This window comes from Triturus cristatus, chromosome 3_1 (genome assembly GCF_964204655.1).
Source record: "Triturus cristatus chromosome 3_1, aTriCri1.1, whole genome shotgun sequence".
Taxonomy (NCBI): Eukaryota; Metazoa; Chordata; class Amphibia; order Caudata; family Salamandridae; genus Triturus; species Triturus cristatus.
The window spans coordinates 643,302,795-643,316,951 of NC_140583.1; the positions used below are offsets into that span (position 1 = coordinate 643,302,795).

A 14,157-nucleotide genomic window follows, 5' to 3' on the forward strand; every position below is an offset into this window, starting at 1 on the left:
AAACTGTATATCCATACTATCTGCACTCACTTGTATAAGCTGTTGAGTTTAAATAAAATCTCTTTTTCTTTAAAGATATGATTAAAAAAACACATGAGCACAAGCACCGTAATCTAGTTCTGGGACAATTGAACAAAAGTGTTATTGGACTTTTTATCAGGTCGCCCAGTAACAGGAAAAGCTAAACTGTTTAAATGAGAAGCATGGTAAGCGAGGACCAAAAAATGAGGCGGTCTCTGTGATACAGCCCAATCCAATGAATATGGTGCAGTGGTGGAGAACGATGGGGATGGGCAAGTTATCACCCATATTGGCCAAAGAAGAATGGATAGAGACAAATGCTCCAATACAAAGCCTAGGAGCCACCCAAAGTGGTGTAGACCTCTGAAGCCCATCTGCACACCTGTTCTGTTGCCTGTACCCAGAGGAGCATTCAAGGGATGCTCATGATGACTTTGAGAGAAGTAGAGCCCCATAAATATTTATCTATGTATGTATGTACTTTGTTTATTTCTTAAGGCCTTTAGGGGTTTAAGGATTTCTGTAATGTCAGGAGAGTAGGAGAAAGGCAAATGGAGCTTTGGAGAGAGATCCCCACTCCCTAGTCCAGCGGGAGCCTTCTTGGTGTAGTTGCTTTTGTTTTTTCTTGCTAGAAGAACGTTTAACTTCAGGTGTGATTTGCTTTTGATCAAGCAGACATCAATTATAATAGATATTTTTTCAAAGGACATAGATTGATGCGGAAAGACGAACTTGCAAGTTGCACATGCAATTTTAACAACAATTCTTGCTTTCGGTAGCAGTTGGAGGGCTATAGGAAAAGGGTGAATGTGGTCAAGTTTTTAGTTTGTGCAGTAAATCATGTGGCTTTGTAGAAAGCTGATTTTAATGAACCAGGAGTAGATTTGGGCATGCCAGTCAGTAGGAAATTCTTAAATGATGTGACTTGAAGACATGAAGGTGAAACTTAAACAAAAGTTCTACGAAAAACAAACATACCTTATTTCCTAAAACAGAAGGCTGTAACAAGAAATAGGTCAGCCAGCAGTCATGGGAAACAATCACAACAAACTTATATTGATATCTAAAGTTTTTTTTAAATCTCCCTGCATCAACAGGTAACAGTGGCAGAGTTACAGGAACAGAACTCTCAGTACTGAAGGACCATTTTCCAGTCTTAAGTACAAATACTAATGGCCAGAAACAATAAACTGAAAGACCTTATCCAGGACTGAAAGGATATTATATTATATTATATTATATTATATTATATTATATTATATTATATTATATTATATTATATTATATTATATTATATTATATTATATTACCAATGAGAACAAACCATTAAGAGGGAACACACACCTCCCTCTTACCAATAGTCTCAACATCTGAGTGGTTTTCTGAGCATTTCAGAACATTTCAAGGTAGATCGTCAATGGGGACCCAAATACAACCTCAGTATCATGGTCAGTATGAGCATTGGTCCATGATAAGATTGTAAACCAGTTGATCCACATGCCACACTACGCTCCAACATAATCACAATTAAATGACCTTCATATTACTCTGTGAGAACACATTTTGTTGATCCCACAGCATCTTCTGCAGCCATGTCTTTATCACAGGGCCAGAGCAATTCAGTCTGCAGGCTAACACAGCAAATAAACTTCACCCTTACCTAACCAAATTGGCCTAACATTATTTTTTGGGGATTACCCATGCTAAAATGGACTAAGATGGCAAAGGCTTCCCTTCACCTTGCTAAATTATTGTCCATTCTCTATCTTAATCCTGGCCTGTTGGCTAACAAATGTTTGCAAGAACCTATTTCAAATTAGACTTGAAGGTTGAGTTCCTGAGCAAACCATTGTCAAAACGACTTCCCCACAGATGTAAAGAGAACTCTTCAAGGTGAGCTGATGCAATTCATGAGTCGTGGTATGAGGTACACGTTGAAGAGGGCGTAATACCGCAAACAGCCAGGGAAAACATGATTCACTGTCTTGCCTCCCACATTACCCCTGCTTAGGAGGTAAGTTGCACATGCGCCACTAAGTGAACCCCTGCAGCCCAACACATATTCTTCATTGAATCTGACCAGGCAAGCAATTCTTCCTCATTCAGATGTAGCACGGGTACCTGATTTTCAGACCAACCAGAAGCACTGGCCTGAGAATATAGGAAGCATAGCCTTGATAGCCAAGAAAAACGGCTTCCATTTCTCTTCACTATGACAATCTTCCTGTTTTTACGGATGCCTGCTGGCCACAAGACCCAGGCCCAGGTTGGTTCCCAGCCTAGCAAGGCTGGCATCCTAAGTAATCTTTTGAGTTGTGGCAGAGCACTATTTCCTCTCTCAAAGCTTCAGTCTCAAGCACCAGGTTGGAATTACTTGGATTACCAAGTTCATAGGAAACAGGGTCAAGAAATCCTTGAAGCTCTGGTCCGAGAATGTCAAGTAAAGGTGGTCTACAGTTTTTTAAATCAGGCCATTCACACTAAGCACTGTCATAAACGTTGCTAGGTTCCACTGCACTCTTATTTTTCCTATGACGATGCTAAACCCCACTGCAGAAGTTTGAATAGCTTGCTCTATTTTTATTTAAGGTATTAATTTTGCATTTATAGAGCGCCTCGTTACACCACAGGTGTGACCCCGATTCATTTACGCTATCATCAACTCCGAGTATCAGCACATCAGCAGACATAGGCTGTCAGCCCGCCACTTATAATTGAAACAGCCACGTTTTTAATCTTTTTCGGAAGAGATTCTCTGATGTTGCAGTCTACCGAAAGGAAGTTCCCTTATGTTCTTTCAAAAATGACCCGCAATAGGAGAAACCCTCGGTTAAGATAATAAGATATGTTTTGGAGATCTATCAAATGCGACTCATTGCAGAGGATATGCATGATCGCCTGCTTGATAATGTTTGCCTGAATCAGCCAGCCACCTGGGTGCAAGTGCAATTGGACTGTAATATTAACTTACCGAATCTGACTGTAATTAAGTAGTTATAATTTGTTGAGGCAGGGCTGGGGTTATGATTCACGAGTTTATTGGAATTTATTAAGGTTAGGGTTAAGTTCCCTTTTTTGTCATTTAATTTATTTGAAATGTAATTAATTAATATTGATGTAGTTAGATATTCTATATTTATCTCTGGATTCTCAGTTTTAATGTAATTTTATTGATTTTTTAATTAAGTACTTAATATTTGTTAGGTTTAGGCAACCGTTTACATTTCATCTAGTTTAATACAATTATATTCTAGTATTTAATGTTTGCTACAGTTCCCTATTTTTTTTTATTTGATCTATTTTAATTTCATTCATATTAAATCATTTAATTAAGTAGCGTTTGTTAGAGATCGGTTTAAATTAGAATTGAAGTGATTTGATAAAAGTAAAGGGTACTCTATGTTTTTGGGGTTAAACGGGGTTTGAGAGATGGGGTCGAAGCAACAGTAGGTTTAATGGAGATTGAAGTGACGGTACACTGCAGGTAGTCAAAGTGATGGCAAAGAAGTAATGGTAAGTAAAAGTAATAGTGGTGGAAATAATGACTTACATCCTCTAAGATTCCTGTGGCATGGGGTATAACTGCCCACTGAGCTCTTAGCCAGGGCCACCTCCCAGACACAGAAATCCAGAGTGAGAACCCTTGAAAAAGGCCAGTCGATTTGTGTAAATGTGCAGCGCTCTCCTTTCACCACCTGGAAGGTGTTGCGGGGTCTCAAGCCAATCCTTCCTACCATGTGGTCCATAAAGCCTACCTCCAATGGAAAATCAATGGAAGAGAAAGGGGCAGGATCACTGAGGGGAGAGAAGGGCACCTCCTCAATCCCCTCAATACTTGGACAAAACAAAGAGACTGAACGCTGCCATAATCCGCTCCCTTTGATAATCTAAGAGAGGCAGTGGTGCCAGTAATGCCTGTAGGCGTCCCTGTATCTGGTCGTGGATTGACCCAATGAAAGACACAGAAACCAGAAGGCAGGGAAAAACAAGATGGAGGTGGAACACAAGAAAAAATTGAGGAAAGGGACAGAGCCAGTTCCCACCACCAAGCTAATCATGAGACAGCAACAGCAAAGAAAGACTCCTTGACTGGGCTGAGTAGGAGCCAATCAGGTAGCTCGAAAAGTGACAAATAGAGTAAAGACTGTAAACCTATCCCTTGAGTGACTTAAATACAAACCATTTGTGATCAATAACCTATGCCAACCTGTGCATATGAATTGAGAGCAATCCAGCATCGGAGAGTTAGGAACAACATTTGCCCTGTGGAGAAGAACCAGCTTAGGAGAGCTGAATAAGAGTTCTTACCACTCTTAACTGACTTCAAGTGTCCACCCAAAGAGTGCTGAAAAAGAAAAACGTGGGGTGTGGCTACGGAGATGCAGCTGACCTGGCAAAGGCAGATCTCTCATTTAGAGAACAGGGAATGATTCGCTGGATATGATTTCTATTATGCCTACCAAGAGGATCAGCAGTCAGAGAACACACCTGAAACCCCTGCTCTTTTCAGCTCAACAGCAATTTAAATGTTAGCCCAAAGGACGCTACCGTCCTGATAAGTCTGAAAACCTGAGAGGGCCGGCGAAGAGCCCTATCCCCAAGACCGGGGACACCAATTCACAACAGAGTTGCCGACCACCAGGTTGAAAAGCCTGTACCCCCAATAGAACAAGAAACCAGAGCAAAGATGAAGTACCGATAAAAGCAGAAAAGAACACCAGTGAAAGAACCGCAGCCTTCAGGAGTGTAAGGACATATCCCAGGATATCAAAAAAGACCACTCACGGAAAAAACAAGCTCTTTATCACATTAACTAAACTACGGAAGCAGAGGAGGCCAAACTGAGATGTGAGAGCGCATAATCATAATTGTTGCCACTGTTACTGCTCATGAGTCCATGGGTTACTCCTGGCTGGACATGTGCAGGGTGGTCTGTGTACTCTATGGGTGTAAAGAATAGATACACAGAAGTACAGGAGGGTGGAAAGATAAGGCCTAAAGCCATAGGATGGGATCAGACATTCTGCATTCATCGCAGTGGAGCAACCTGACCGTGTGAGACTCATTTTATTCCGTCTTTTTATGCACATCGACTGGTTGTTGCCCTTCTGTCCAGTCACCTTTTCGTAAGGTTGGTTTAAGTGACTAACAATTTGCCTTTCTTTCCTACGGCGGTGCAGCCTAAAGTCTAAAGTCCCGCATTTTCCGTGCAGCCAGGGATGGGTTGTGCTTGGAATAGCTCATAATGACAGATCCTAGTAAAGATATGTTTTTTTGCGACTTATTAGGAACAACTTATTTTATTTATTAGCCACATACCACACCAAGGCAGCCTTGCACTCCAACAATGTGGCTTGCATATTGATCTATTCAATGTCATTGCTGTGTTATGGGCAGAAGGTTGAGTGATACATAACTGTATAATAGGGAGTTTATACAGAAATACTATTCACAATAATAGCCAATTGGAATTGCCAGTATGATGGATGTGAGTTACACCTGATGTGAGCAGCACATGATTGACTTAGAGCACCACCACCTTCGACAGGTATCGAACAACAGCGGCTTGGTTGGGCGGGGTCAGGCTGCGATCACTAGTAACAGGATTGGTCTAGAGCTTTATTTTGCTCTATTCTGCTGGCATCAAAGCAAGGACCGGGCACTCTAATGTCAACCTTCAAGCCGTGGTGGAAAGAGATCAGATATGGGTTTGGTACTGAATTCATCAACCACCTACCTTCCACCCTTTGGGTCACATCAGGTGAGGAGGGCACATTATGTTCAAACTATTACAACACGATCAGGGAGGGTTGGAGATTCTATGATCTTTGCATTTTAAGGTTATTACAACTTTGGGATCTCTGAAACGTTTGATTTAGGAATTAATAAAGCATTTTCTTGAAAGATTACATATTGCACTCATCAATAATGCCATGGTATGTTTAATCCACTATGGGTGTGGTGTGTGTGTTAATGTGTGGCTCTTTGGTCTGCTCCCTTCAATATCGTCATTACCTGCTCGTTTATTCATATTCTTATGAAGAAAACAGAAAAACACTACGTCAGTGACGCTGTCTGATGCTCCCCGCTTTTCTTAGCCCAACACCCCCTTCACTCAAAGTTTCAATCACTTGCCCACTTACACCATCTTCTCCATCACATCCTTGCCAATACCTTGCTATTATATTGCCACTTTTGAGTCCAACGTCATCAACACTGGCCTCCCCCACTGGGACCCCAAGCATTTTTCAATTCCTTTATCTGCCTAGAAAGCCCACTCGCATCGATTCCAAACACTGATTCCCAATTAACCGCTTGCTGCGCACGCTTTTCACCCATCCTCTAGTCCCGGAACCATTTATTGCATCACCTACATATTGCACAGAGCAGCATACATTGGTCCTCTTGTCTGCAGCACTGTTCTATACTGATCTGCTGCATGTACACCCTCCAGACAATAAATGCTTTACTCCTTCCTGCCATGAACCCCAGTTGAATCACATCCCCTCCATTTCATTCACCCTGCTACCCGTCTCAGGAATGGCACCGATCACTATCCAGCAGGCACTTACACATGCCAGCTTATGTTACATCTCAAGCTCCCCTCTGTTTCTTCAAGCCTTTACCACTACCCTCCCTGGATGTATCACCACTTCCTCCTCTGGCCTGTACACTTCTTGTCCACAAGTACCCTTCCTACTGTCTAGCTACCTGCAATCTACCCACACACACACCCTAATTCTGTGCCCTAGATTAGAGTTTTGAAAGAATTCAAGAGGACTCCTAAAGAATGTCATGCTTTGCTGTATGGTCAGTGAATTTCAGATCATGGAAAAGGGTTAGGTACATAAAGAGTGCTTTTAAACCATAACTACCAGCTAGGAAGGAGGGGACACTAACCTTCACAGCATCTTCCAAGGCCATCACCTTGACCAAGCGTTTCCTCTTGAGTAATTGTTGCTTCACCCACTGCTCCACTTCCACGTTCCACTTCATGAAGATGACGTAGAGGCAGTAGGCGCTCAACAGAAGGATGCTCTCCCACCACAAGATGAAGTTGTCCAGGAAGAAGATGATGAGCATAATAAGGTCCAGGATGTAGAAGGACACGTCTCTGAACAAGGGCCACCAGGTCAAGTGCAAGATCTCGCGGGAAAAGAGGGCACAGGTCCCGATGACAAAGAGGATGTTGAAAACAGCAGACCCTACGATGGTGCCGATGCCAACGTTGCTATGTGAGATGAAGACTCCAATGAGAGACGTGAAGAGCTCCGGTGCTGATCCACCGGCAGCCATGAAGGTGGCCCCGGCCACATCTTCTGAGATCTGCAGCTTTTCTGTGATCACCCCCAGGGCAGGGACAAAGAACTCATCACACACAATGGCTAAGGCCACAAACACATATGTCATGCCAAAGATATGGAGGGACACCCAGCCCTGCCGGCGCTGCTCAATGCTGAAGACGTCCTTAGGATACTCTGCCTTAGCTTGGGGCAAGATGGGCACAGGGGGACGTGTTGGTGCTATGGGAGATTCTGTACTTCTACTGGTTGGGGTGGTCGTCTTCATGTGTTTACCAACTGTGGTGACTGGTTCAGGATCCACAAAGATGCAATGTCTAATCTTGGTCCTGTCTGTTACATTTTCTTCCAGTGATTCAGGGAGTGTCTGGTTGCTAAGCTCCCTGAGAGCAACCTTCAAGAGGTCCCCCGAGTCCCCATCCGCACTGGCTTCTTCAGGGCTGTCTGGCCATGAGGCCGAATCTGGACCGGTTGTGTAAGACAGCTGGTACAGAGAACCAACCACCACCATGCAAACCAGGAAAAGGACTCGATTCCACTGGAGCCTTCTCCTACGCGGTAAACGCATTTTCGACAGGGACGATCACTGAACATGCACAAAAATCAAGTTGTTACTCATCCAGCTGAGCAGATGCTACCGCTGAGATCCCATCCTGCATTCAACGTGTACCATTTCAGTTCACCAGAAGGAAGCTCGAGCGCATTGCTGACGCTGCTAGCAAATGTGGATTAAAACCTATAAGAAAAAAGACTGGTCATACAGGAAAGCACATGGTTATCATAGACTTTCGAGAGCTCTTTCAACATCTGGGTTTCCCAGTTGGGAATCTGTTCCAGAAATGTCTTGAAGGCCTTCCCCTAAATTTCGAGATTGTGGATGCCTAATTTGAACCATGTTCACGTCATCTACTGCACACCTGGATTAAAGAAATGAGGGTTTACAACCCTCTCAAATGTTGTCATTAACTTGGTTCTAGTGTCCTTGCTGTTATATTTCACACCATAATCCTGGTCTCTGAGGTTCACATGAGCACTTCCTTACCCAGCGCCCTTTCAAGGAAGGCAGGCAATAATCAGAAGCCCTTGACACTGACCTGTCTGCTGGGATGCTGAGGCCAGCAGCAGTGGGATACCTGAAAATGATGCCCCCTGCACAATGCGACGAGGGGTTCACAAGCCTCTCATATCTTGTGTGGCCCTAGGCTGAATGGGGGCGTTCTTGAGGGGTTTTGAGGCCCCGTGGAGGGCTGGGCCCCTAATGAGCCACCGTGGCTGCAGGGGTCTTTGTTACCCCTGGCCAGCAGAACTTTCCCAGACACCTCATGTCTCACCCATCGAGCGTGAGTCTCACTCCATCCATCTCTGTCTTACTGATGGCGAGTCTCATTGCCCCTTCGGTGCACTCTTGGACATTCTGTGCGCACATATACCAGAGAAGAGCTGTCACACAACAGCTCGTGTGAGATCTGTGATTATAACTCAAGCAGTGGTCTCTCTTCACATTTGTGGTGACCGCATGCAGCCCTAGCCATCTGCGCCATTCCGTGTAAGGTCTTAACCCCGAAACCACTCAGTTGAAGTGTGCAAAGTTTGCAATGCTAGAAGCACTGATACAATCCTGAGAACTCTCCCACGGGCACGAGTATGAGTTAGTCTCTGTTTATGCACCTCTCGGGGACTGAAACACATCAGAAAGGCTTTCTAATTGAATGTCGAAACCCGTAATGCAATTAAACTCAACCTAGGTAGGTTACCACTTAATGCGTTTATGAGGGATTTGTATCGGCCTAATTGTACACGTCCACTGGAAGGGATTACACATTAGCTCTATCAATACCCTTTACATTTCAGATGAACTGTGAACAATCTCGCGGATATTGCCATTAACCAATGGGGTAAAAAACGCTGCAATGTATATGTTAGCTACAGAAGGGGCCCTCGAAGGGGAAACGCGCCTGTCACTGTTGCAGGTCTCTGAGAGAGGCAAAGTCACTCTTACAGAAACCCTTCATTTAGGCTGTCACATTATTCTGATTGTTTGATTGTGGAAAGCTAACAAGTGGGGGCACCTGGGGGGGGGGGGGGGGGGGAAGGGATTTGGGTGCACACATCTTAATCATAGGGTAAAACCCGTCGCTAGGGAGCTGCGGAGTGTTGCCTGTTACATACATGCCCTGTGGGTGTTCCAGTTCTGCATGTGCCTGGGGCGCAGCTGAGGCTATATTTCCCTACTGTGCATGCATGTGTCATATATGGCGATTTTCAGAGGTACCTGAAAAGGATGCCCAGCGGCCTCGCTCTCGCTTGATCTCCAGTGATCTCCGGAAAGATCCCCAGGCCCCTGAATCCAGCGGGGAGGCATTCACCGAGACCTTCCGCAGAAAATGTCTCCATCCCGAGCAGATCTCCGCCGGCTAAACTCTGAGTGACAGGGTCAGGTGTGAAGGGCACGCGCCGGCCGGGCCCAATCCTGCCTAATACCTGCGGCTTGTGAGGAGATTAACCTGCACTCTGCACTTCCCTGGCAGTCTCTAAAACACATGGCCTGGGAGAAGTGGCGATGGTTACTGGCCCTGACAGGTGCCCCGGAACACTACTGCACTTAAGCACTATAGCTTGGAGTACAAACTGGCCATATTGCAGGTTTTATTTTTGCTTGACAATAGATTTCAGAATCATTGTCCCGGCAGCACAGGTAGTGACGGGCCCCGGCCTGTTTTCAGCTTCCAACCCCGCTTTGCCTCAGCAGGGGCATCTTCTTTTCGCAGGTGATCGCATCTCACAGCAAGACAAACTCGTTTTCTGATTGGCTGACCGGTAAGGTAGCTCAGTGGGTCAATAGACCAGCGCAGGGATGTGCGTGCGAGTGTATATTTAACCTGACGGTCAGAGGTTTGAATACCTGCGTGACCGACTAAACTTTGCCAGGCTTCAGTGGTGGATAAATTGTGTACTCTTCAGTTGACGAATGTAATAGCTGTTGCTTACAGTACATGACTACTCCAGTGAGGTTTAAATATATAGAAAAAACGTATCGTTGCCTTTAGGATCACACATCTGGATCCACTTCTGTCCAGGTCCTGATGTAGTAGTGTGTGTTGCGCCAGTCTCGAGGCACCATAACTAACCATATACCTCTAGGGCAGCATTAAGCCCCTAAGTCATTATTCACAGAAACGCCCACAAAAGCCATTGAATTGGCTGAGACCAGTGTAAGTGTAGAAACTGGCACATCCGTCACAGTAATGATATTGATAGAGCGTCACGTTATTCTGAAATTTGTAGGGGTGCATTATATTCACCGTTAGTCAGCACCCGCATATTAATCGATGTAGGCTAAGAAGTGCTATAGAAATGTATTGCTGTAATCGTTTTATATAGAGGTGATTAGAAAGGTAATAATGCTTCTCGTGAAGAGTAATGTTGCAGATTATTGTGAATGTATGTTAGTAGGTGCATAATGTTTGATTTCATGTAGTGCAATGTGTTAGTTTAAACGTGTGCCATGTTAAAGTTACACGTGCAAGTTGCTTATTTACGTATACCAGTGATGAATTAATGCTTAGAATGGAATTTAGGAGTGTTTAACAGTGTAAAGACCTGATCGCATATACGCTTGAAGAGAAAGGCCTGATCATTTTCTTATGTTAGCTAAATGTTGTAGGCCGAAAATGATTTCCCTTGGTAAAGGCTTTGGGCTGTAGGAAGATGGAAAATCTTAGAGAAGTGAAATGTTTTTCGTTCCCATGTTTCTGTTGCAGGTGCAAGGACATTTAGCTCGTCAGTGAGACTAGGTCTTTGTTTTAGGAGTTAGGATGGTATGAGAGCCAACAGGGGAGTACGTTGGAATGTGAGGATTATACTTTCAGCGGAGAAGGTGCCTGGGACCCAAGGTCAAGCTAACCGTCGTTGGACGGAAGACAACTCCTGATGGAACAGTACTGGAAGAAAACCTGGTTGAAGAGGTGTGCCTAAGGGCGTGTTCTATGTTTTTGGGATTTTGTATTAGGGACAATGCCCCGAGGGTTGAACAGTTGAGGTTTAGACAGGAAGCTAGAAAGAGCATCTTAGAACGAGCTCTGACTAAGTGAGTGCACTTCTTACGAAGTCTTCACTTCTGACACCTTTTTGTTCTCTTGCCTGGGAAGGGGAATGCTAAGTGGGGATGCCACCTTAGAGATAGAGTAGGGATAGACTAACGTTTACTTCCCTTTTAGACTAATGTTTCTAATTTGGACATTGGCTTAACCATTGCTTTTTTGATGCTTTTAGAGTCAGTGATTCTTTTTGTTTTGAGTCGAATGAGAATCTTACGTAGGCTTGCATTTGTATTAGTGCCCATTGTGAGAAAGTGGCTCTGTATATACTGTTCCCAAATAGGTACAGGGTGTACAGAGTCCACAGTCCCCAGAGGTTTGGCAGAGGCTAAAGTTAGATATAACCTTACTCTCTAAAGTGGTAGCTTGGTCGAGCAGTAAGGCAGTATCAGAGGACAGTGTAAAGCATTTGTTATACACACTCAGTCAGCAAATGGTCTCACACACTCAATAACTGAACTCTAGGCCAATGGTTTATATATAAAAAATATATGCTTGTTTTATTTTAGAACCAACAATAGGTATTAAAATATACTTTCTCAGAATGAGAGGCTTTATATAAATACTTTTGCAATATGCAATTGGCTTTTGTAGAAAGTTACAAGTGGTTGCAATAGGCAACACAATTTTAAACACAATAATGCATTGAGTTCAATAGAAGTTTCAAGTTATTTGCAATAAATTACTTTTTGGATTACTTTTGAAATTCCAAGACTGGATCCTAGATTCAGTCCTGGGACAGTACTTAGAAACAAGTGATAAAAGTCAACTTAATTACTGTGATGATTTTTAGACAATATTTGGCTATTTTAAAAGTTGACACTTAGAAAATATTTCATAGAAAACAGTCAATGATTCCCTATGGCAGAAAATTCAAGTTACAGGTATAGTATGTTCTCGTTACTTTTGTAATCCAGTACTGGGTGCCTAGACTCAGTACTGGGACCTTTATCCAAAACAGGTAAGCAATTACGTTTTCAGAAATTATATGATTTTTAAAGAATATTTAAAGTTTGCAGAAATTGACAGAAGAAATTTCACAGAAAAAGAGTCAATGATTTCCTATGGGAGAAAATTGGGTTACTGGTAAGTACAGTTGTAAGTATTTTTCATAGTCAGTGCTGGGCACCAAGATCCAGCACTGGGAGCTCACCTAATAGCAGGTGAGTATTTCGTTTTCGTTACTCGGCTGATTTTTGGTGAATATTTTAATTTTTGAAAAGTCCACACAGAAGAAATTTCAGGAACAACCAGTCAATGTTACCTTATGGAGAAAATTGAGTTATCGGTTTAAAGGTAAGTACTCGACTGGCAGAGTTAGGGCTCTGGGCATAGACTCAGGGGTCTCAGTTGGTTCACCCTCAGCGGCACAAGGGCGGCCGGGTGCAGAGAATTAGGCTCCATGTTATCCTATGAGAGGTAGGGGGGCCTTGGTTGGTGGCTGCTGAATAGCAGGCCACGCGGCTGTGGGAGCTGGGCTCCTGGCCACTTATTCAGGGCAAGTGGGGAAGTAGATTGGTGTAAAGGTTGTACTGCCAGGGCCACTCGGGCGGCTGGGTGCAGGGTGCTTTTGAGCCTTCGGGCGCTCAATTGATTTCAATGGGAAAGCTCCGGTTTAGAAAAAGACTGCAAGCTCAGGGACGAAGATTCTTCAGGTGCCACCACCACTTCAAGAGGTAAGCTGGGTAGTTGGAGGATAGGTAGGTACCCCGGGATTGGGCACAGGGGGCCGTGGGGCACCGGGTGCAGGGGAGCCTTTTTGTGTCGGGAAATCTTACCCTCTGTTGCTCGCGGTTGGGGGGGGGCCTGGTCCTGAGGCTGCAGGCTTCTTCAGGAGTGTCGAGGGAGGTCGTTGGGTGCCGGACTCGGGGTCACAGTCGCTGTGGGGTCGTCCTTGTGGTCCTTGTTCACTCCGGCACAGGCCAGGCTTGGCGGGTGCAGAGTGTGCTGGGTTCGCGGTTCCGGGCTGCCGCCAGGGATTAGAAGTAGATTTTGAGTAGAGCCTCTACTCATGGGAGTCCCAGGGGGCTTAGAGTCAAAAGGTAGCCCGGTCCTCCGGGGTTTGTGAGGTTGCTGGCCACAAGAGATGCCGGGTTGGAGCAGGAGCAGGTTCGAGGGTCGACAGGCCGGTAGGGCTGGGGCCAAAGCAGTTGGTGTCTTCCTCTTCTTAGCAGCTGCAGGGCAGCTCTTCTTTCTTCTAGCTCTTCTTCGGATTTTGGAATCTGGAATCTGGGGAAGGAAGGTTCAGGGTGCCCCTAAATACTAGATTTAGGGGCGTTACAGGTAGGTGAAGGGCAGGGACCAATGGGTCCCTGTCCTGGGGTGGGTACACCCCCTATCCTGCCTCTCCTGTGGGAGGGGGGCAGTAGCCTAGTCCTGATTGGGCAGGGCTTCCCATCTTCAAGATGGCGAGAGCCCGGAGATGTGCTTCACCTCGCCTCCCCCACCTGAGGGGTGGGGTTGGCAGGCTGGCACATCCCCTGTCCTTATTTGGGGTTTCCGGACAAGCTTCCCGCCAGAGTGGGGGGTTGCAGTGGCCTGGGGAAGCTCACAGACGCGGCATACCTTTGAAGCTTCCCCCTGCCCATCCTGGGGGGAGGAGATTTAGCACCTCGCCCAGGATGTGCATTGTTGCTGGCCCAGGAGAGCAGGGGCTCTCCTACCTAGGCGTCCAGCAACATGTCTGCTGTGTGGCAGCCTAGGCAGCCTCAGAACAGACGGGGATTGTAGGTTAGGTT

General features: G+C 45.1%; 1 protein-coding gene across 2 annotated transcripts in view; it reads right to left on the bottom strand.

Annotated features, from left to right (window-relative positions):
• Positions 1 to 9,693, bottom strand: part of SLC24A1 (solute carrier family 24 member 1) — a 186,326-nt gene extending 176,633 nt beyond the window's left edge. For both annotated transcript variants that reach the window (XM_085646365.1, XM_085646364.1), the window contains exons 1-2: positions 9,595 to 9,693; positions 6,922 to 8,058 (exon numbers count right to left, since the gene is read on the bottom strand). In XM_085646365.1, the coding sequence (XP_085502491.1) occupies positions 6,922 to 7,890 (969 nt within the window). In that variant the 5' untranslated portion in view covers positions 7,891 to 8,058; positions 9,595 to 9,693. The remainder of the gene's footprint in view (positions 1 to 6,921; positions 8,059 to 9,594) is intronic.
• Positions 9,694 to 14,157: the final 4,464 nt, after the last annotated feature.